The sequence below is a fragment of the Sebastes fasciatus genome, chromosome 17 (assembly GCF_043250625.1).
Source record: "Sebastes fasciatus isolate fSebFas1 chromosome 17, fSebFas1.pri, whole genome shotgun sequence".
Lineage (NCBI taxonomy): Eukaryota > Metazoa > Chordata > Actinopteri > Perciformes > Sebastidae > Sebastes > Sebastes fasciatus.
This window is the reverse complement of record NC_133811.1, coordinates 14,166,983-14,191,452: the sequence shown is the minus strand read 5'-3', so window position 1 is coordinate 14,191,452 and position 24,470 is coordinate 14,166,983. Positions and strand designations below refer to the sequence as shown.

Here is a 24,470-nt window from a genome sequence, read left to right as displayed (position 1 = left end):
GGTAACCACAGTGGGCGGTGCCCCGAGCAGGGCGCTTGTGTCATGATGGATACAGGTGGAGACAGGTGTTATGGTGAAGTCTGTTCCCCCGTCGAATAGTGTCTCCCCTAGACCAGGGGTGAGCAACCTGCTCCAGAGCCACATGCGGCTCTTTAGCTCCTCTCTAGTGGCTCCCTGTGGATTTATAAAAATGGAAATGAATAACTGTTTTTTGTTTACATTTTCATTTTTATTTATCATTGTTGTAGGTCTGTTGTAGGTACGATGGACTATTAGGGCCACATTGAGGAAAAATAAATAAATCTGAGATTTCGAGAATAAAGTCATAAGTTTAAGAGAAAAAAGTCATAATATTATAAAGTAGTAATTTTACGTGTTAATTTCTTTTTTTCTCGTAAAGTTATGACTTTATTCTCGTAATATTACAACTTTTTTTCTCGTAAAGTTATGACTTTATTCTCATAATATTACGACTTTTTTCGCGTTGAGTTATGACTTTATTCTTGTAATATTACAACTTTTTTTCTCTTAATATTATGACTTTATTTTGGAAATCTTCGATTTTTTTCCCTCAATGTGGCTCTAATACTTTGTAGTACATTTGCACTTTGGCCCTCACTGCATCAGACTTATACACTATTTACCTAGACTATAAACTGTGTTACCTTCATCACAATGCTCAAATGTTTTGCGGCTCCTGACAGATTTTTAATTTTTTTTGCCTTAAATTGCTCTTTTGATGGTAAAGGTTGCTGACCCCTGCCCTAAGGATTAATTAGACGGCTCTGGTTCAGGTTTAGGCAGGGGTAAACACATATCGACGGGAAACAGTACTCGACACAACACCATATATTTCTGTGTGAAATATGGTCTCAACGCAACTACCAGCACTACTATACTGTGATACTACTACATTTGTTAAAACAATATTCCATTAATTAAAAAGAGAACAAGACTCTGGGTTGTCCATAGTTTACCTGAAAGCATCACTATTCAGCAGGTGTCATCTGCCCTCTGCTGGATTCCACTCTGCCTGCCAAAATGGGCTTTCAGATTGGGTTGTGTCTGTGTCTGAGAGCTCAACCATCTGGCCCTAAATTTATATATATATTTTCATGGGGAAAATTGCAGCTTTTGTACATTTGCATTGCAAATTGCAATTTTTTTTAAATGTTTTTATTTAACTTTTATTTAACCAGGTAGTACTAATTGAGATTAAGACTCTCTTTTGCAAGAGAGACCTGGCCAAGACAGCAGCATTTAAACAAACATTAAAGTTTCAGACGCCACAACATAAAACAAATGTAAAATAAATACATAGCATAATATCATACAAAATAAATTAAAATCAAGTGTTTGAAGCCAACGTTAAAGTGAAAATATTCAGAAACACAGACAGCTCCGGATTGACTCTGCTTCTAGGTCTTTCATTAATGTTTTAAATTCATCAAAAGTAATCAGATTTCCCATTTTCAATTTAGCTTACAGTGTATTCCAGGAAAAGGGAGCAGAATAGCTAACAGCTTACCTAGTTCTGTGCGGACCTTAGGTACAGGTAATAAGTACAGGTCAGACGAGCGTAGGCTATAGCTGCCAGTGTTGCACGATATGAGAGTGCACAGATATGAGGGGAGTATACCAAGAATGGACTTAGAAATAAATGTGAGCTAATGTTTGTGCCAATTAAATCACACTCAAATGTTTTTCTTTGTTAACTTTCTTTGTTAGTTTCAATTTTCAAGCAGTTTCTGAATAACATCCCTAGGGTTGGGCTAAGGTCAGGACCAGGGCCACCATAGCCACTGTTAGGTGAAGTCAGGTTTATTTATATGTGGATATATATGTATTTGACTACTTTCAAATCCAAGCTAAAGACCTACCTGTTTACCGTTGCTTCTAATTAATTTTCTTGTTGGTTTTATTGTCACTCTTATTGTGTGCTTTTGACTGTTTGCTATTTTTATTCTATGTGCTTTTTGTTTGCTTGCTTTTATTGTTTTTAGCATTTGTTTCCTCTGCAATCTGTGAAACAAAAAGGGTTGCCTTTTGGGTGCTATATAAATAAGTATGCCTTGCCTTGCCCAAGAAATTCAGAACATATCTGCAGAATTTAAACAAATAAGCAAGAAGCACTCCATTTGAACATGAATTGTAATCACGTGATAGTTGATTAGATTAATTTATTAAACTACATGGAGTTTTGACCTTTCCCGATGATTCAGCAACCAGCTGTACATTTAAAATGACTTCTACTCATAACGAAGTTACCAGTAGGAAAGTTAGTGTAAATTACTGTTTACAGATGATTATTTTATGTCCATGCACTGCATAAGAGAAGGAAGCGAGTGCAACAAGAGCAAGGTGAGTGAAATGTTGTGAAGTGGTTCAATGTCAATAGTTCCTTAGATGTCATTGTGAACTCAGATCTTTAAGCAAATATTTCAACGTTAAATTGTAATTAAATTGACATAGATGCACTCTATGCCTATGGGCTTTTATATGACGATTTATCAACAACAGTATATTACAGTTAAGGAGCAGGGCTGTGGTCTGATTTAAAACTCCCGCAGGAAAATGTTTAATTTGTGAAGGAGTCCTGTGGGAATTAGGCAAGGCAAGGCAAGGCAGCTTTATTTGTATAGCACATTTCAGCAACAGGGCAATTCAAAGTGCTTTAGATAAACATTCAAGAACATTGCGACAACGTGCAAAAGAACATTAAGACATAATTAAAACAGTTATAAAAACATTAAAGATTAGAAAAATAAAAACAAGCTAAAAATAAAAACTAGGATAGAAGCTAAAATAGAGTATAACACACAAGAGTAAAAGCTCTAGTGCAGTATAAGATCATTATCTGGTTTTAAAAAAAGGCAGCAGCAAACAGAACTCAGAGTTGGAGCGGTCCTGCAGGTTTCTGGGAGCTTGTTTCAAATATTTGGTGCATAAAAACTGAAAGCTGCTTGTATTGTGCAGGACAATTACTTTATTACAGATTGTGTTATACATTTGCATTAAATTCTGTAACAATAATAAGAACATAGCTAACTAGTTAACATCGACCTCTACATATCAAGTGACACCTAACATGTGATAGGAAGTTAGATAGTCATGTGGACATTAAGGCGTGGTTTCAGTGAGGTGGCTGTTGTCAGGCAGAAGAAGAAGCACCAGCAGCTCGTGTCGGGAGTGTATCTGGCTAACTTATTCATTTTAATTATTTTAGATATGGTAAGTTTCAACGATCATTTATGTGCACGACAATAGACCATAAACACCGCCGTGTTTTAAGGCATTAGTTGACGTGTTAATCATCATGCTGGCTAACTACATTAACGTTTCTTTGCTAGTGTGAGCTAGTTAGCATGCTAATTAGCGACCTTCGCTTTGAGGAGCCGAAAAAGGCGCACTAGCTGCTGTTAGCTAGCATTAGCTGCTAACGCTAGATATATTATCTAGTATTAACTAACATTAACGGTCTATCAACGTTGACTTTTTTTTCGTCAAAGCTATTTTCTTAACTTCTTTGCTGCCCCACCGTCGGACAGATCATGGTTTTGCTTGTTGAAGTCAATTTAACTCACTCGTTAAAGTTAGCATGTAGCATAACAATGCAAACTAGCATTAGCATTGTTGCTATGTGCTGTTGCTATGTGCTGCCTATCAGAGATATGCAGCTTAGTGTGAGCATACAGTAGGGAGCATTTGGTGGATATTTTGTTTATTGAAATAAATTTTTTCGAGTGTCAAGGTTAATTTAACCACTGAAAATGAAAAAAATACTTATTATAAAACTGATATGCAAATAACCAACCCACCAGTTTACACCCACACACTTTCAGACAAGTTTAAGGAAAACAGAAATTAAAGATTCAAAACAATTTCTGTATCCATGAAAAATAATAGAACAGCAATCCCACAGAAAGACATCCACTCACCTCAATGATTGACTGGATGTTGACATCTTCATTGAAGTACACAAACCCGTACCTAAAAACACACAAAACAACTCAGAATAAAAAAACAAACCGATTTAATACCAATACCCAATGGAAAATATGGAAAGAAGAAATTAGAGCTTAAACCAAGTTATGAAATAAGCTAATGAATATTCATGAAACTGATATGCAAATAACCTACCCACCAGTTTACACCCACACACTTTCAGACAAGTTTATGGAGGAAAAGAATTAGAGATTTAAAACTATTTCTGTATCCAAGCTTCATGAATGTCTCACTGAATGTCTCACTGAAGGTCACATGACTGCAGTACAATAACACACAAATGCATAGTTGCTTGTTTTCATCGTCTCTTCTAACCCCTTAATTGAAAAATAATAGATCATAACCATACATTGAAAATGTACTGATATGTAAAAAGATTTGTTTTTTACATTTAACACTATAGCAAAAGAGTCAACTCAAACAAATGCACCCACCCAGTACTGTAAGATTTAGCACCTCCACCTGAGGGTCTCCAAACAGCAAAACTCACCCTTTGCAGATCCCTTCACGGTATGTGATAATTTTGACTTCCTTAACAGGACCATATCTCGCAAAGAAGTCCCGGATTTCATTTTCATCCACCTGAAAGTTAAAATTTATTTCAAAGTGAAAAACTGGATTTTAGTAGCTGACTTATATTTTCAAGAGTTGACAAATGTGAAAACAAAATAAGAGTAATAGTGTCCGAAAAAGGAGTAAGTAGAAGTAAAACTTATATTTCCCTATACCCTTTTCTCACTTCTCTAATAACTCATATATCATAGAATGATAATATAATATATAAACTATCCCAGGTTTATTTACATCCCAAATTAAATATATGAACAGCATCCCAAGTTTATTTACAACCTACATATCCATCCAGAGTTAAAAAAAATAGATATAAACCAACCTTTAACACAACTCTTATACAACCATATACCTCCCAAAAATATATTTTTTGTATAGCTTTTTAAAGTGATATATATTTGTGCTCCGCTTCAACCCATCACCTAACCCATTCCACAAATCCACCCCACAGACTGAAATACACATACTCTTTTTTGTTGTACGAACACAATGCTTTTTAAAATTCAATTTTCCTCTTAAATTATAACCCCCCTCCCTGTCACAAAACATTTATTTTGAATATTGCCCGGAAGTGAATTATGTCTTGCTTTGAACATAATTATTGCGGTTTTAAATTTGACCAAATGCATGAATTTCAATGCATGTGACTTTAAAAACAGTGTGTTCGTGTGTTCCCTATATCCCACATTACTTACTATCCTGATTGCTCTCTTTTGTAGTATGCATAATGGTTGTAAGTTGCTTTTATAAGTGTTACCCCAAACTTCCACACAGTAATTCAGATATGGTGATATGTGGTATGATATGTATGGTGATAGATAGTGAAGAATACAGAATGTGCAGTGATTTATGGTATGCACAAATCATACTATCTCATGATCTTGTAGGTAATTGTACTTGACCATGAGTATTTATTGAAGTATTGGCCCCCGAGAAAAAAGTATGAATTTACAAGTTTTGTGGTATTTTCCTACCATGCAACTCAGTAATTCAAACATTGTTTTATTGTAAGGACATCCACAAGCCCAGGAGCAGCAACCAGACTTCGCCTTCCCTGAAGTTGTCAAATGGCTACATTCTACCAGAGGGCAAACTGACCCCCAATGCCCTCTTTGTTGGTGGGATTGACATGAAGGTAAGATCAGATGTATATGTGCCACCTGGTAAAACTGAACGATTGACTTTTCCAGCCCCAGATCTGGAGCCCAAGCTTAATGCCAGCTTAATTGATTTAGATTTAGTTTGGGTGTATGTCTTAAGCAGATTAATTTAATGTTTTGAGTGTGAAACCATACATCTAAAATATGTTTTATTCTACTGTAAATTAAAATTGCATTGCCATAGCGTGTCGCTTCTTATACCCAATAGATGCTTTCAGTTAAATGTTAAATTAAGAGAGGAGAGCCTTGGAAATACAATTAAATCTGCACTTAACTAATTTTTGTGTAACTTCTCCTTGAACAGAACCACTGTTTTTAGTGTACTTGAACTGCACATTGTGAACAAGTGCTTTGCTTTTGTTTTCTTCTGCAGTATGCAGTATGATGGAGTGAAGATGGTCAAGTATAGCTACTAAAATCCAGTTTTTCATTTAGAAATTCATTTTAACTTTCAGGTGGATGAAAATGAAATCCGGGACTTCTTTGCGAGATATGGTCCTGTTAAGGAAGTCAAAATTATCACATACCGTGGAGGGATCTGCAAAGGGTGAGTTTTGCTGTTTGGAGACCCTCAGGTGGAGGTGCTAAATCTTACAGTACTGGGTGGGTGCATTTGTTTGAGTTGACTCTTTTGCTATAGTGTTAAATGTAGAAAACAAATCTTTTTACATATCAGTACATTTTCAATGTATGGTTATGATCTATTATTTTCAATTAAGGGGTTAGAAGAGACGATGAAAACAAGCAACTAGGCATTTGTGTGTTATTGTACTGCAGTCATGTGACCTTCAGTGAGACATTCATGAAGCTTGGATACAGAAATAGTTTTGAATCTCTAATTTTCCTCCTTAAACTTGTCTGAAAGTGTGTGGGTGTAAACTGGTGGGTTGGTTATTTGCATATCAGTTTCATAAATATTCATTAGCTTATTTCATAACTTGGTTTGAGCTCTAATTTCTTTCCATATTTTCCATTGGGTATTGGTATTAAGTCGGTGTTTTTTTATTCTGAGTTGTTTTGTGTTTTTAGGTACGGGTTTGTGTACTTCAATGAAGATGTCAACATTCAGTCAATCATTGAGGTGAGTGGATGTCTTTCTGTGGGACTGCTGTTCTATTATTTTTCATATCCGACTGAGATTAATATTTCCTCTGTTCATTTTCTTTTTTCTTTTCTTTTTTTACCACAGCAACAGATCAGTTTTAAGGGACGGAAACTCAAGCTGGGCCCCGCAATCATGAAAGAAAGGAGCTCTCGTATGTATTCAGAAGAACTTCACTGTTTGGTTGGCAGTGAAAATACAGGATCTTGCCACTAAACGTATTTTCAATCTGTTGTGTCATTATTTTCTTCATCTAGGGTCCATGCCATCCCGTCTGTTTGGCCCGGCTCCCTGGATGAGCCCAACTCAGTACCTTTGCTGCTCCTGCTGCTCACCCATGGGAGGGGGTGTGACACAACCTTCGCCCATCATCAACGGCGGCAGCCTCTACAATCAGGTAACACACACGCACGTAGCCAAGCTATCAAGAATGTTATTTCAGTAGGCAGGTGGATTTAATTATGGGAAAAAAACGGAAGTTATCAAGCCAAGTAAACACAATGTGTAATGCTGTCTCACACACACACACACACACACACACACCTTTCTATTTTCTTATACACTCTGTAAAATAAAATTAATCTTATTTTCTCTGAGGGGAAAGTTGGCTCATTATCACAGCCAAGAATAGAGGTGCAAGGTGGAGAACAATCTATCAATTTACTTTTAAATTTACCCCAAAAAAAAGGAAAGTAGGCTATTGCGTGATTAATGTCATTGCTAATAATATCCAAATTGTTAAATTATTCAGACAATACAAATTGTCAAAAACATTAGCAGTTAAAGTGCAGCCCTTGCAAGGACACTAACATGAGAAACGTATTGCTATAGCCTTTCAGTCTGTTTCAAGATATTCAATATATATTTTAGCATCTGCTTAGTTTGCCATATAAACATACATCTCCGTACTGTGGTTTAAAGCGTTCCTTCTGGCTCTCTTTGCAGCCGTACTCCTACTCCAACTTTGGAGGGGTCATGATCCCACAGATGCCGATGAACTACGCACAGAATGCCTACGCCTACCAGGTAATTAGCCAACAGGGTCTCCTAGTCATTGCATATATTCTCCTGCATACAAGATGAAGGGTTCATCCTGGCTTAGATCCGTCTGTCCTTGCCTACACCTCACTCCACACCCCCCATCTCCTGTCTGGGTTTGTCTGTTTCCCTCTGTTTCACCGCTGACCCATCTTCCCCCCCACACACAGTACACTCCACCTCACTGGATGCCGGACCAGAGGACACAGCCTGTCAATCAGGTGACTCTACATTTAGTGGGAATAGGAGGAGATGTCAGTATAATTAAGTTTCATAGCAACTTCCCATCTGAGAACCTCATGAGGCCAGAGGGATGACGATGGAGACTTTCAAAATCCTCTGGATTAAGTGGAATGTTTTGGGTATTATTTAATTTATTTAATTGTCAGTAGTTTGTGGCAACCTGCAATGTTAAAGCAGGCCACTAGGTGGTATTGTCTGGCCAGTGTTCACATCCTGAGGATCTGACGGTGGGCATCAACGAGGAGTTCTCATAATAATAAAAGTCTGAAGTAGATTTTGTGTACTTGACAATTTGTGGCATTTGCTGTGTTTTTTATAGCAGCTCTTTATGTATTTGAAGCTCGCATCATTACAAGCTTTTTGTAATGTTATGTTACTGTCTGTTTCCAGAGCTATGTGGACTGTGGAGTCCAGACTATGATGACTGTGCTGTAGTCCACAGCTACTGAGCCCCCTCACAGGTAAAAACACAACTTCAAACAAAGTGCTGCCATATCAGGGATACAGTAGGTGCCATGGAGGGCCAAACGTATGCAAGCTTGCACACTTTTTCACAAGGAGGAGGAGGGTAATCAGTGCAATTACTTTATGGTTTAGTGTTTGGTTTGAAGAGTAACATGCATACTATCAGCCCTCCAATGCACATGGTGGCCTATTCCTGTTTAGCTGCTTCAAAATCGCTTTGCTCCTCCTTCATCTATTAGGATTGTAAGAAAATATCGAGACACGAGTATCGCGATATTATGTGTTATGATACTGTATCGATTCTCCAAAACACTTTAACGATTTTTAATTAACCTCTTAAAAATAGTCGTCAATAGTTGTAGCGGGCTCAGTTTTAAAGCTAAAGAGTCTAAATAACGCTCCAAAGTTACACTCAATTTTGGCGAGGAAAAACAGCATGGCCATTTTTAAAAGGGGTCCCTTGACCTCTGACCTCAAGATATGTGTATGAAAATGGGTTTTATGGGTACCCACGAGTCTCCCCTTAAAAGACATGCCCACTTTATGATAATCACATGCAGTATAAATGTGTTATTTTTGCCTATTCTAAAATGGTGTGTTTCCTGTGTGTTCTTTATACTAAAATTGCAATATATTGCCTTGCTTACATTATTGCAGTGTATCGCAATATATTAAATCGTTACCCCTATATCATGATACATATTGTATCGCCACATTCTTGCTAATTCACAGATAGACTAATCTTGATAGGTAATTGGAGGAGGGAACTGTTTTTAAACTGTGATTTTCTGTCCTCTGCTTCCTAAGATGCACGCTACAGTGAGTCAAAACGCAGACAGGATGACATCTTGATGTTCCGGATGGCTGGAAGCAACCCGACGCCTCTCACTGTTTCCCTGAACGCCCTCCTCTCTCCTCCCCTTTCCCTCGATGCTTGAGACCCATTTTAACACCAGACTGCAGGAGCTCTCCACTACTAGTTTGATCACAATCATTTTGACCACGACTGGTAGGGACCGCCGTCGTGTGGTCAAACCGCTTTTAACCCACATGGATCACAGTGACACAGGAAGAGCAGAGCACCCCTCACCGTACCAGCTGGGCTCACATTCTTTTTTTTTATTTTCCTTTGTTTATTATCCCAAAGAAAATATGCGAAAGACTTTTAAGCTCACCTTTTGTGCCTATTTATATTTTATGTTTTATTATTTATTTTTGGAATTATTTTAAATGTTTGTTTGGTTTGGGCTTTTTTAGCCTTTGCAAAGGCTCTCTGTCAATGCTGACATCTTTCAGTATTGAATGCTACTTAAACTCCAGTTCAGGTCTAATGCTCCTCTGATTAAGAAGCTTCATTAACTTGTCTACTACTGTATAAGGGCACTTGGTCATTCCATTAATTTCAAACACATTTATTCCGCACTCTATTTTATTTAATTGGGTGTCGATTGAGGCAGTGAATGAACAGCACATTATAGCGCCTCATCAGTATCACTGATTTCTTGTCTTGGTCAAACGCCAGATTACTCAAGTTCCAAAGAGCGGCACACCGATCATCTGCGTGTTGCCTTTCTAAACCGTCCCATCCTGTGACTGGAAAACGGTTCACGCTCGAGGACAATCACGGCATACATTTTTTATTTCCCATTATTTGTCAATCAACTTATATTTGGAAGGAAAAAAAAGTGGAAAGCAGTTTTAATCCACTTTAAAAAATGAAGGACATGATTTAAAATAAGGTGCTCTCTGTTTCTTTGGGGCAAAACGTTCACTGTACATGGTTCACTTTATACCGGTTGTTTCTCTCTTTGGGTTTTAATAGGCGCAGGTGATTTTTCACTAAAGTATTTTACTGTCATTGTATGAGTGATTATTTTATATATATTATTTTCAGCACTTCATTTGTTTTCTGTTTTGCACTAAAAGAGCAGCTTTGTACGGTTACAGATGCACATTTGTTTTTCGGTGTACATCACATTTTCTTTCTCTTGGCACAGTTCTGCTTAGTTTTATTAGGGCATTAACCTTAGGGTCTCCTGTGTGCAGACATCTGATTGTATCTAGAATTGTTCAGAGAGCCTGGGCACTGCACTGTTAGGTTTGGTTAAATTGTTACTGTTCGTGTTTTGCAGGGTTTGGTTGTTTTTGTTTGGAAAAATAAAAGTTGAAGTACATTATCATTTAAGCTTGTGAATGTCTTCAGTTTCTTTGCATCATTTTGAACACTGGATGTGTATTTTTAGGGATATTTATTTGAAAGCTTGTATGGTGATGATGTTGGAGCATGGAGCTATCAGACTGCTCCCAGCCTCCATAAACCTGTCAGTGGCTACTGGTTTCCAGTCAGGGTTGGATTCCCTGTCTTCCCTGGCAACAAGCCCATCATCTCTTGGTCACAGAGCGTTTTGTTTTTGTCACAGTCTGATGGTGTGACTGGGTTCTCCAGGGTGCCCTGACCAGTCTGTGACCACCCATCAGCCCCCACCCACCTACACCCTCAGTCAGACGTTTCTGAATTATGGATTAGTCTGGATTATGAAATATGAATTTTCCAAAGGAGACCTTTTGAAAAACACAAACACCTCCAACATTGATAACCTTAAACCTGCAGTAGGCAGAATGGTTTTGGCATCATTGGGCAAAAATTCCATAATAACCTTTCAGCATATTGTAATTCATGTGTTCTGAGAAATAACTAGACCTCTGCACCTCCTCATGGCTCTGTCAATCACTCGCGAACTCTGATCAGACAGTCAAACTAGGCAATGCTGATCAAATGTGAATCATATGAATCTGTTACTGTAATGCCTATTTCTCGCCAAAAATGTTTTCAGAAACATCTTGTAGTGACCCGGCAGCCATGTTGAGATCAGTTGAGGAAATACCAAGCACCGCCCACCAGCTGTTTGATTTGTTAGATTGGAGTTTGTGAGTGATTGACAGCTGCTCAGAGACGGCAAGGCTCCAGCTCAGCTCTGATTTCCTCCGGTCTGTGAAATCTTGCAGATGCCATTAGGAGCACCGGAGGACACCGTAAGACACTGGAGGACACAGAGGCACATGATTTGAGCAAATGACAGGATTATAACAGACTATAACAATAACTTTTTTGGATATTTGCTCCATTTCTACCCACTGCAGCTTTAATGAGAGACCCTTACTAACACACTGAACTGAAAACTTACCACCCTAAGAATTGGGGCAAAAATATCTGAAAACAGTGCAAGTAGCTTATCTCTATGGTACTTTCATTCCATCCTCACTTTTCTAAGTAATTTATCATCACTGGGGTAGTTTTATTAATTTAAAGCTGCAGTGAGTAGAAATGGAGCAAATAGGATAAATATGATTTACTTTTATAAAACGGTAACTCTATCCTGACAGTAGTGCATGAGACGGGTAATCTTAAAAAAATCATGTGCCTCTGTGTCCTCCGGTGTCCTCCGGTGCTCCTAATGGCATCTGGAGCCTTGCCGTCTCTGAGCAGCTGTCAATCACTCACAAACTCCAATCAAACGGTCAAACTAGGCAGCGCTGATCAAATATGAATCAATATTCTGTTACTGTAATGCCTATTTATCTCCTCAAATGGTTTCAGAAACATCTTGTAGTGTACTGTTTTGCTGTAAAATGAGAAAGTTTGTGACCAGACAGCCATGTTGAGACCAGTTGAGGAAATACCAAGCACCGCCCACCAGCTGGAGCACAGCCAATAGGAACGCTCATTTGATTTTTTTAAAGCCTGAAAACAGAGCCATGAGGAGGTGAAGAAGTCTAGTTTTCTCTCAGAAAACTTGAATTACAATATGCTGAAATGTTAGTATGGAATTGTTGCAAAAAAATATTCTGCCTACTGCAGCTTTAAAGCCCACAATAGGATTCAAAGTGTTTCTCAAAGTGTTTCAACCTGGAAAACAGCGAGTGAGAAACAACAGGGAGGAGGAAAGAGGATGTGTGTAAAGCTCCCTCTCCTTCCTCCTCCTCCTCCTCTTCTTCCTCCTCCTCCTCATCACACACGCTGCTGACAGAGAGGGAGTGTTTATCATGAGCCGCCCGTGAGATTCAGCAGCACTCAGTTGTAGTTTCTAAATGGGGGATTCATGTTTTGTCACATTGGATCGCAGCATCTGAGCCGATGTGTGTCTCATTCCAGTGACGGGGACAGACAGTAGAGACAGTAAAGAAGAGAGGAGGGAGGAGTGAGGAAGCTTTCAGACCAGCATAGACACTTCGCAAACGACTTGATAGGTGAGTGCAACTCTTTGGCTGTTCATTTATTTCTGCAAAAAAAAAAAAAAAAAAATCAACCTACTTATTGTTTGCATAATGATTATTGGCAATACAAATTTTATATTTTTAAATAACATTTTTGTGTGTTTTATATGAGTTGTGAAATATGATATTTCAGAGCTTTGAAAGAACTTAAAGGAGAGTTAAAGACATGTAGAGGTGAAAATAATAATAATAATAATAATAATAATAATAATAATAATAATAATGCACTCCTATAATAAAAGGTCAGGAAGTCTTTGGAGGACCTTTCACAATAAAACACTTGTGATGATGGCGAGAAATCCTCTCCTCCGGTTTAGACGCGCAGCCGGTCGGTTGATTTGTGTGATGTTGTGATGTCATTTGTTATCCAGTGGCGGAACGAAATGAATAAGCCCTCTCTGCTCACTGTCACAGGTTGAAGTGAACTCAAGATATGCGTGACAGAGTAAAATGTGCCGGGGAGCGCAGATGGATGAGGGGGGATGGATGGATGGATGGAGTGAGAGTGTGTGCGCCTCGGTGCGTAAGAGACCTGTCATGTATCATTTCCCGTTCACTAAACTACCGGCGTTAACGGGCAGCACCAGCCACGTGTTGTTGTGAGAGTGAGAGTGTGTGTGTGTGTGTGGGGAGAGAGAGAGGTTGAGGTTGAACGCACTAAAAAGAGGGAAAAACCAGAAACATGTAATTTCAAGCTAGGCTGCGCCCACAAAATGCAAGGGGCATCAATTAGTCACATGGCTGTGTCACCATATAGCTCGGAAATCTATTTGGAAAGCACTTGAAAATAGCATTCATTAGTGGTGAGTGACATCCAGTTTATTATACAGGCCATATTCTCAGCCGATTAGACTGTCGTCAAGGCTATTAAATAGGCGTTATTAGTCGCTATAAGCACCATAGATGTGGGTCAATAGGGGCCTACTACGCCTACTGGTAGATTTTTATCATCTATTCACATGGTAGATCACTGAAAGAAGGTATAAAAGAACATGACAGCGACCTCTAGCGACCGTGGTAATTATGACAAGAAGGTCAGGCGCTGTAGTATATCCCAGTGATTCTCAAAGTGGGGTCCGGGGACCCCCATGGGTCCATGGCACTCTGTCAGGGGGTCCGCAAAAATAATTTGCTCAAAATTATAAAATTGTGCTGTTTCATTAAAAAGCCTACATATCTCCAGATGGGGTACCATTTGTGCCAATAAAACAAGCATATTGTGTCAATTACTACCACCCACATTAGCTTTGGGCAAATAGAAGCTGTAATATAATGGTGACACATCACGTCAATCTGTCATGAATCAGTCACTTCACTCAGGGTGCAACGAACTGGTCCTGCTGTTGCTTAGCTTAGCTTATTAGCTAGCAAGCTAGCTGGCGAGCATGGAGAAATATTTGAGTCAGTCCATATCGTCAAGTGACACTAAAAGCCTAAACTAGCTAAATTGAGAAAATATAATGACTAAATCGAGCGACAGTGACGGGACACCAAAATGCGCCATGTGTCCTCAGTTGTTAGCGAACAAAGCCATGAAGCCAGCCAAGCTAAAGTGACATTTGATTACGAAGCACCTGGAATATCAGGGCAAAACAAAGTGGTATAGCCAACATGGATATGGGGTGGAGGTCGGGGGCCATGGAGACTGGGGTTTGCATTCCATATAAAACCAACAACATAGTTGTTTTTGTGTTCACAAGCCTTAAGTTTCTATTTCACTTTTGAAACTTAGTTATCTTAAGCCAAACACAATGTTTTTCCCTAAACTTAACTATTATTTTGTTGCCTAAACCTAGAGAGGCCTTTTTGTTTGTGTTAAAAACGTGACGTTTCTTTCAGTTTTACAAGGTGTTAGAATGTGTTGCTTTTAAGTTTCGCTTCACAACGTAGTAGGTATAATAGGCCCCTAATGAACCACATCTATGGACGGATAACGCCTATTTAATAGCCTGATAACAGTCGAATTGGGTGCAGCTCTGTAAGTCGTCAGGTATTCTTCCTCCTCAGACTAGAATGTCTAAAATGTTAAATGATGTATTCAAGTACCTTAAGAGCCTACCTCAGGGTTTAGTAAATTGATGCCCCAGTCCAAGCAGTCTCCCTTTGTTGATAAACTGTTCTTTTTAGAGCAAAAATAGGCTGTGCAAGGAGCTGCGCGACAGACCAATACATCAATGTCATAATTTGTTTTTATCCTCCCCATGCTGCCTCATTAAAACACCGTTTGAGGTGACTACTTTGTTGCTTACAGGAATCGCACCTCCCTCCAGGCAACTTGACACGCTCCCAGTCTGCCCTCCGTCTGTCTTCCTCGCTCTGTCTGTCTGTCTCTGTCGCCCCCTCCTCTCTTCCTCCTCATTCTGCTCCTCTTGCTGTTCCTTTTCCCCCCCATCATCAGCATCCTTGGATAGAAACTGAGTGGAGCTCCAACCCAGTGGGAGGGAAGCCCACTCCCCAGGACTCAGTCTGTCACCTCTGATTTTGAAATTCAGTGAAACACATCCAATGGAATACAATAATGATGTATTAATAATAATGCAACCGTTTTCATTGATACATGTTTTTTGTTGTCAAAGAATCACGCAACTATAAAAAGTGACTTAAATCAGAGTCAAACTGCTGATAGGCTAAAAATTCCTTTTGCATAGACGGTGCACTCACAAGCAGCGGGAATTATGGCTTCCAAGCAGGCCCATAAAGTCCCATAATAAAGGAGACTGGGAGCCGGTAATGACAGTTTTATTTGCTGATGCTTGCTATAAATCAGTTTAGTGGAAAAAATTAGCACAACCAGCAACTACTGTATATTATACGCAACAAAAACAAACCTAACAATCTTCCTCAGGTGACATGCAGTAGTTGCTAGATGTCAATGATGGCAGGAATTATGGGCCTTTCGATAACAGCTCACCATAGACCCTGAAATAGTAAAATGTCTAGAATCCCTGGCCTCTCTTCAACGTTTAAGACAAAATGTGCGTATTGAAAAAAATGCCATCTGTGTGTGGCAGCTACTCAAGTTAAGGCGAATAATAGGCTACTGCAACCACTTGGTTTTGTTTTTCCAATAGCTTATACACCTATTTACTCTGACCTCCACACACGTAACAATTTGCTGAATGCAACACTACTTCTTGCATAATGCAAGGAGGACTAAATTTACTTTGTTTTCATTCTTTTTTAAATGAATAGCCAATGAAGGAAAATAAAAGTGCTAATAATAATTATAATCTTCATCAAACAATATTACTTAAGAAAAGAAAGAAAAAAAAAAGCAGGGGCGAATAAGCTGGCCACCTTGACGACATATAAACAACGACAAAAAATGTTCAAGAGTGGACACATGTATGTAAACAGACAAAAATTGACAATGACAGAAAACAACGAGCTGAAAGACAGAACAGAGACATAGAAAATAAGGCCCTTTTCTTTTTTTAAATAAACGTAATTCATATTAGGTAGAGGTTTGGGGGCACATTTGTAAGAGCAGAGTGTCATTTTCTCTGCTAAGCCCATAATTATTGGGATGCTTCAAAGTGCATTACCACACTTGTACCGTGACCACAGAAAATACTGATTGGCTGGCAGGTAAAAATATCATATTGGGACCAGAGCTAGACCATTAAATCTGCCAGTATATTGGCTTATTATTGGTTTACTGCGGCTGATAAACAACAAGAAATTGCAGCACAGAAGATATGTTTGAGGTAATTTAGAAACCGTGTCATTATTGCGTACTTATTTCTCATCATAACAGCTGTTGCTACCTGTAGCTAGTCAGCACAGCAGTGGGGTTAAATATATCTTTATCATACACAGTACATTGTAGTTGTAAAAACATTATAGGATGATATAAAGTGTTCAGAAGGAGGAGACTATTGGAGAGCCTCCCTGATGGTTCTATCTATATTTACTGTTAATTTTCCCCAGCCAGTGCCCGCCTGTAGCTCTCCCTCTGCAGCGGATGAATGCTGCCTCTTGGAAAGCAGACATCCCCCCCTGAGTGGCACGGGAGGTAGCAGAGCAGTGGCATAGCGCAGACGGATTATGCTCTCTCGTAAATCCGCTGTCATTTCAAAACTCTGCTACAAGAGATTCTCTAATGAGAAGCCCTCTGCTACTCCCTGTCTGTCTCCCTCTTCACTCCATTCTCTCCTTTTCACTTCTTTTATCTGTCTCTCTCTCTCCCGTCTCTCCCTGTTCAATTTATGTTTTTCGCTGTCAAGGCCTTTTTCTGTCTGTGTGTTTGCGTGAGAGCAAGCGAGAGAGTCTGTTTGAAGTCAACATGTAGAGAAAAAGGCCTCATATGTTGCGAAAAAAGGCCTCGAGTGTTGAAGGAGTCTCTCTGGTGCTACAACCACCTTGGTTTTTTCCCTCTACGTTGTGTCCAATTACAGAGATCTCATTCTAAACCGCGCAGACAGAGTTCACCGGTTAAAGCGAGGCCTTTTGTTTTGAACCATCAGCGCACAATGAAAAGGATGATGAGATGGTGGATCAAACAGTGGAGCTGTAGGCTAGTCAAGACCAAGACTAGAACCAATCAGGTTTTTTATTTGAGAGCAATAAAACCAACTGCCACTAGCAAAGTAGTAAGCGAGTTATTCCAAATTGTTATGATTTTCCTTAGCACTGCATAATGCATTATGCATAAAGACATTTTTTGAAAATTGAGATAATTTGCATTGGGGTAGGGTATTAAAATACGAGCGCTAAGGCAAAGGGTGAGAAAGTAGAACTAAGGAAAGACTCACTGATAAAAGGATGCAAATGACTCTCCACAAAAATGTCTGTCTTATATGCTGCTCTTCACATCCCCGCTCTCAAAAAGCCATCATCAATACTACATTTTTCTCCTCCATTCTATGCTCCACCCTCCGCTCCACCCTCCTAACCAGCCAGAGATTAAGCCTGATAAACATCCCCACATTAACCTGCCCTGTTGCAGACAGAGCGTATTAAAGCGCAGCCCTGTGAGGTGAATATCTGGGGGTGGATCTACATGCTCCAACTTAGTCATAACCCTGGGCCTTACTTGACTGGCTGACTGTCCGTCTGGAGATTGTAATAGTTTTATGGGATTTAAGAGGCTCAGCAGGGGAGCACTTTGGCTGCAAATGACTGGACGGACAGAGGGGAGGTTGGAGGATGGAGAGGGTTGGAGGGCTGGGAGGGACATAATGTAACATTATAATGTAATGACAGGAAGGATCGAGGAAATTAGATGAATTAAAGGGCAGAATCAAGAAAGTAGAGTTTGGGGAAGGGATTAAAAGGAAGAGACTGGAGGGAAGTTGAGAAAACAAAAGTGGACAGATGGAGTGATAGTCAGGATTAACCAGTGGGTTACCTTCGGGTCTGAAAAGTGAAGCCAATGCGGAAGTTCCTTAAACTTGCATTCTTTCTAACAGCCAGCAGGGGGCGACTCCTCTGGTTGCAAAAACAAGTCTGATTGTATAGAAGTCTATGAGAAAATGAGCCTTCTTCTTACTTGATTTATTACCTCAGTAAACAATGTAAACATGAGTTTATGGTCTCCATCGCTAATTTCAAGTCTTCTTCAATACAGCATGATGTTCATTTAGTAAATTATGGTCCCATTTAGAGTCAAATAGACCATAAAGCAGGGTGTGCTTTAAAGCGTGGCTACCTTGTGATTGACAGGTCGCTACCACGGCGTTGTCCGGTCTGGGAGTTGTCCGTGTTTTCATCTTACAGCTTTAACCCTTTCACAGTGTGTTTTCAGTTCATGAAAGTCAATTATAACCTTTTGGTTTCCTCCAAATGCAGCCCAGTCGCACCGCAGTTTGTGAAATTGTCATAAAATTGAATGTAATGTATTGTATTGATTCGTGTGCATCAGCACGAAATCAATTCGTTTGTAATCCACGTAATTGAGAACCAGGAAGTATAAAGAGCGGTGAACGCCGCTTAGGGAGGAGGTCGGAGTGTGATGGGTAGGTAAAAAATCACAGGACTTTCACCCAGGAGACCGGTGTTCGTGTACCGTGTGAAACCAGAAGTCAAAGCATATTTTTTTGTCACGTAACTTCCGTACTTAAGTTACAGCACTTCCGGAGTTATTTTAACCCAAACCGTGATCTTTTGCTAAACCTAACTAAGTATCTTTATTATTTTTAAAAGACTGGAGTGGAAATTGACAAGTGAGTTACGTGTTACTGGACCTTCGTAGGAAAATGCACGAAAAACACGTTGTTGAGAGTCGCGCTGTGCATCAAATATATATACAAATGTATATGTACACAAATCAAATCGATTAAATTTCGTGACTATTTCACGCACTGCCGTGAGACTGTAAATGTCTTATTCAGTGCTCAGTTGTACTTTAGGAGGGCATCACCCTCTCGTGCCATTCTGGTTGCAAAAAAACAAGATGTCGACGGCCAAAATGCCAAACTCAAAGCTTCAAAATGGCAGTCCACAAACCAATGGGTGACGTCACGGTGACTACGTCCACTTCTTAGCCTATATACAGTCTATGAGATTAACTGATAATGAAACAGGGGAGGTTGGGAGCTCTTGTAATCAGATGCATGAAAAATAAAAAAGAATGACAGAAAGTGACCAGTTTACTGTCAGACTAATCAAGGCCATTGTACCAGTAGAAAGACGGGAGTTGTCTCCTAATCAAGGATGGCAGAGAGAAGCAGAGCAGAGGCCGTAGACAAAGAGGTGATTAAGGAGGCACGGGTCAGACAAGAGCAGAGCGTTGAGCGATGACACATTGAAGAGCTAATGGTGTGAAAGTTTAAGAGGGGGGCAGACAGGTCAAGAGGATGGTGGGTGGTAGAAGAGAAGAGGGAAGAATGATCTAAGACATACTGTTTCCTCCGTCTTTCTCCTCCTCCCGAAGCGTCTCTCCTCGTTTGTCCTCATTATGAAAGAGCACACTGTATTGAAAGAATAATGACTCTTAATTGCTTGTTCTTTGCAAAATTCAAAATGACAGAATGTGCTGTCTCGAGACAGATGAGGTATGAAAATGTATCGTGGATGCTGCCTTTTTACAACTTTGTAACCTTTTGAAACGCACGTACCGCGCAATGAAAGCTGTACACACACACTAACACACACCAGGCCTTAATGTCTGTCTGTTAGGATCGTTAGCCGAGTTAATGTCTGTGCACTTGGCCCAATGGGAGTTACAGTACTGTGTCATTCTCCATGCTCGCTAAACAGATACAGAGATGCAGATATAGACCTGCCTCTGGGGAAGACATATGCACACACACTCGCACACACACAAACATACGGATGCGCCGCCTCACCGTGTGGCTGTTACAAGCCGTGGCAGACGGGGATATTAAGCGGAACTGCGGTGATGGTTTGAGGGTACCGGCGCTGTCACATTTGATTAGCTGTGACGATATATGGCCACGCCCTATCTCTTGTCCTCTCTACCCTCCACCCATTTGTCACTCCTGCACTTCCAATTTCCCGAATCGTTTGTGCCAAAATCCGCCCCACTTCTTACTTGTTTTTCCTTTTTATGCAACTTAAATCTTTGGGTCTAAATTGCCTGTTGAAATTCAGGAAGGAGGAGGAATTTAAAAGGAAATTTCAAGCTCTCTCCAAATTGTGTTTCCATCACCTACCCTTGAGGGTATCTACCGGCCCTTACATAACCTGAAAAACTCTTACAATGACATGGATTTCTTCGTGCTTCAAGGCGACCCGTGGATCAACATGTAAATTGGTTAGCAGTGAAACATGTTCAACGTCTCTCCTCTCCTCTCGTCTCCTCTTGTCTCCTCTCGTCTCCTCTCCTCTCTTATCCTCCCCTCTCATCTCCTCTCCTCTCATCTCATCTCCTCTCCTCTCCTCTCCTCTCCTGCTCTCCCCTCCCCTCTCCTCTCCTCTCCTCTCCTCTACCCCCGTCTATCTAGTCTCATGTCGCTTTGCTTGACAGGGCAGGAAATCAGTCTCATTTCTGCTTTAATTCGTTCTGATCAAACATGTCGCTCCCAATCAGCCCTATTTGATTAGGAGATGCCCGTATCACAGCCCACCAAGCAGGTAATGGCTGACACTTTCATATTTCAGTTTTATTACCGTGTGTGTGTGTGTGTGAGAGAGAGTTAGATACACACATTATTTCCCGCAGCTTGAGCTCGCACGTGAGCAATAGCATTCCGACTTGTGTGACTATCACACACACACATTCATACTGGAAGTGCTAATGTGTTCTGTATATTTAGAAACTCTATCAATTTCATGTCTCCCACTGCAGTCTTTGTTAGCACCATCCTCTGTTTTTCATCTCCCATAACGCTTTGTAATCTCCTCTCCTCTCCTCTCCTCTCCTCTCCTCTAACAGAGATATGGGGTGTAGGCTTCCTAAGTTGCGGAAGGCCGAAGAGAGGCGAAGCCCGGGTAATATCTACTCCACCCTTCGACGGCCTCAGGTGGAGACTAAAGTGGGTGTGGCGTACACCTACCACTTCCTGGATTTCCTGTTGGGGAAAGAAGGTATGGAAGATTATCCATATACTGCCAATCATTTCTGTAAAACAGTTCTCCTTTTTGGGCTGGGCTCGTGAAACCCAGTGAGACGTGTACTTAATGTGACTCGACTTCCCCCACACTTGCATACTTGAAATAGTCATGTGTTACTTGTTTCTTCATGTAGCACTTCTCTATCAAAGATGATGGATACAAAAATAAAAAAGGATGGCGATCTAGCATTTAAGCATCTTGTTTTTTTAGCCTTAACAGGGACAGATAAATGTTTTATTTCATATGGTCAACTTTTCCTTTATATCCTGATATCTTATTCCATTCATCTCTGACATGATTGATGTAAAGCTCCTTGGTAACAGGTAACCGGTTTCGAGACCACTTTTTTGAAGTCTTGCACTTGTTTTGGTCTCGTGCCTTGGTGGACTAGGAATCGTCTTGGTCTCGGGCTCGGCTATTCAGAACTCATCAAGTTGTTCCTGGCTGCTGATTTGGGATCAGTTGTGCAGAGCGTTGCCTGATTCTACCGACATGATGCATGAAAAAAATAAATACCCCTCTGCCTCTTCCTTAACGTACTTTTTGAAACCTGTAATGGTCCTCAAACCTAAGTTCTATGCACTGATTAGTTTGTTGTTAGAAGAGAGATCAATAGTGTTTATAGGTTATTTCTGCCCATCATAAAGCTGCCTTCACATGATAAGACATTTTGCTCAGAGCCTTGCAGAGGCAGCAGGTAAAATATCTCTCCAAAAAGAGCGCAAGGAACGCCATTCACTGTTTCTAGGCAACAAAAACAGCTACAGCAGTTCTCATTGGTTTTGCTTAGAAAGGTCAGCGGCAACCGAGGTCAAAGTTGAAATCATTTGAACTTTGAGCGGTGCACCATGCAGTCGAGTCTAGAAGGTATCCAACAAATTGCAAAATCTTATCCGACGACCTATCCTAACCTTAACCATTCGAGATCAATGCATAACCTTAACTATTCAGGACTTGGACTGGATTAAGTTGGTCTTGACTACAGCCCTGCTTGGTAAAGTGAAACCAAAGCCACCCTCACAAATTTCAACAATGAAACTAATAGGGTAGCATTCAAAGCATAGTATATGGTAAATGGTAAATGGACTTGCACTTATATAGTGCTTTTCCAGTCTTCCGACATTCAAAGCACTTAACACTTCATGTCAGCATTCACCCATTCACACACACATTCATACACTGATGGCAGAGGCTGTCATGCAATGTGCCAAACAGAAATCAGGATCTAATCTAAATACTCATTCACACACCGATGCCACAGCCTTCAGGAGGGATTTGGGGTTATTTGGGTTAAGTATCTTGCTCAAGGACACTTCGACATGTGACCGGAGGAGCCGGGGATCGAACCGCCGACCGAAATCCCGCAACCTACTTTACTGAGTGTTACTTACTGTCGGGAACAGTGAATGAGTGAGTGATAAAGGAGGCGATTTCAGAAACAGCTCAAATGAAAAGAACAAATCTCGGCCATCAGCTGCAGCAAACAGTCTTCATTCAGAACTGATTCACATTCCTCCCAGTCCCCCTCTAGCGTGGGGGACAGGCTCCAAGGAATTAGTCTTCATATTTGGTCCTAATTCAAAGGAGTATGGTTGTCTACTTCTGTTTTCTGTTGAACCCTGCTCTGCGTCGTCATCCTGAACTCTGACTACAGTGTTTGTGTGTTCCACTCACAAAATAGCCACAGTTGCTGTTCCAACTTTAACCAGTTAAAATGAAATGTTTAGGTCAGCATCTCTGCGGAACTGTGTGTGAGTGTGTTTTTTCATACTGTAAGTATCTTGGGGGCGAAAAGTGGCTTATGAGCTGAAGTTGTGTCTTTGTGCGGCTCCTGTTGCGGGGAGTTCAAAGACTTCTCCAATTCTCAGATTCAGCTATATTGTTCACGCCGTAACCACATGCCCTCCAACTTCCCCCTGCCTCTCCCGCCCTCGCACGATGACAATACACTAAAGCTGATGTGTGTGTGTTACTTTGAGCCTCGTGTGAATATAGAAAAATACTCTGATTTTGTGTGTTTGTTTATGTGTGTGTGCTTACGGCATCTTGAGTATGTTTGATGAGAATCCTCTTGAGGCATCTGGTTTCTAAAAATACTAATTCTGCCATTGTGTTGGTGTGGACTGTGAGGAGATGGAAGGGAGGGACGGAGCGAGGGGAAAAGAGAGGCGAGGAGGAGAAACAAATAGTGTTTTATATATAAAAAAAAAATCACCTCTCTTTCCTTAATGTTTCTACAAGCCTGCTCTGCGCACTCCATCACCCGACATGCTGAAGCAGGTGCATGTAGCTCACTGAAGTCCTTTTTTTTTTTTTTTTTATAGAGGAGTTTCCAAATGCAACACTGTAACAGACAGCAGGCAGAACGCCACGGCCAAGTGGCGATGGGTCTGTTTGCCAGTCGGCTTCATTTTCAGCCAGCCCTATTATGTTTGGCAAATTGGTTAGGCTGTAGTGTTGGCTGAGAGAGATCTGGCAACCCGAAACGGCGGTGGCGACCAAAACAGACAATAGACATGAGGATTGCTCGTCTTTCTCTTTGCTAAAGGCAGGAGCAGATAAATTGTCTAATCGCACGGGCAGCAGCACCACACACACACACACACACACACACACACACACACACACACACACACACACACACCATTCATACAAGCATGGACTGTGGCTCATTCACGCTCACACAAAAACACTTTATAGCACTTAGTCAACAGAGTTAGTTTTATCTTTCAACCGACAGGCAGGTCATTTATATGGTAAACTCACTGACGCCACCTGAGCTGCTTAAGATGGGTATACTCTATTTTAGGATAAACACAGCTACTGTGAATTGATTGTGTTAATGTGTGTCTGTGTCTGTGTGTGTGTGTGTGTGTGTGCGTGTGGTTGTGAGTGGGTGTATGCCTGCCTCTCTCCCTCTCCATTTGTGATCGAGAGACCAAGAGAAGTGAAGGATTCCTGAAGGATTATCTGATTGTTTGTGGAGATTGAGAGACCTCATTCCCAGCAAAGGGATTTATTTGTGTTAGTGTGTTTTTGTCCATGTGTGTGTGTGTGTGTGTAGGAGGCAGATAGAGGAATCTGTATGTCAGTCC

At 40.5% G+C, this 24,470-nt stretch overlaps 2 protein-coding genes across 4 annotated transcripts in view; both read left to right on the top strand.

Annotated features, from left to right (window-relative positions):
- Positions 1 to 3,079: 3,079 nt before the first annotated feature.
- dazl (deleted in azoospermia-like) lies at positions 3,080 to 10,768 on the top strand. Of its 2 annotated transcripts, XM_074613890.1 has the most exons (10): positions 3,080 to 3,231; positions 5,588 to 5,710; positions 6,191 to 6,282; positions 6,765 to 6,816; positions 6,925 to 6,991; positions 7,095 to 7,234; positions 7,783 to 7,863; positions 8,046 to 8,096; positions 8,509 to 8,579; positions 9,391 to 10,768. In XM_074613890.1, exons 1-9 carry the CDS (start codon positions 3,112 to 3,114, stop codon positions 8,551 to 8,553), a joined length of 771 nt encoding a protein of 256 aa, XP_074469991.1. In that variant the 5' UTR covers positions 3,080 to 3,111; the 3' UTR covers positions 8,554 to 8,579; positions 9,391 to 10,768. The 2 variants fall into 2 exon arrangements, with proteins under 2 accessions (XP_074469991.1, XP_074469992.1); XM_074613891.1 differs by lacking the exon at positions 8,046 to 8,096.
- A 1,801-nt stretch (positions 10,769 to 12,569) lies between these two features.
- rftn1a (raftlin, lipid raft linker 1a) overlaps positions 12,570 to 24,470 on the top strand; it is a 30,845-nt gene continuing 18,944 nt past the window's right edge. The window contains exons 1-2 of one of the 2 annotated variants that reach the window (XM_074613138.1): positions 12,570 to 12,831; positions 21,197 to 21,348. In XM_074613138.1, coding sequence (XP_074469239.1) covers positions 21,201 to 21,348 — 148 coding nt within the window. In that variant the 5' untranslated portion in view covers positions 12,570 to 12,831; positions 21,197 to 21,200. The remainder of the gene's footprint in view (positions 12,832 to 21,196; positions 21,349 to 24,470) is intronic. The other variant, XM_074613137.1, reaches the window with a different exon arrangement.

Bases quoted from the DNA above. Each gene is read 5' to 3' on its own strand.
- dazl (XM_074613890.1), top strand. From the start codon at position 3,112: ATGTGGACATTAAGGCGTGGTTTCAGTGAGGTGGCTGTTGTCAGGCAG. The intron at 3,232-5,587 runs GTAAGTTTCAAC...TTTTATTGTAAG, and splicing joins TTTTAATTATTTTAGATATG to GACATCCACAAGCCCAGGAG. The intron at 6,283-6,764 runs GTGAGTTTTGCT...TTGTGTTTTTAG, and splicing joins CGTGGAGGGATCTGCAAAGG to GTACGGGTTTGTGTACTTCA.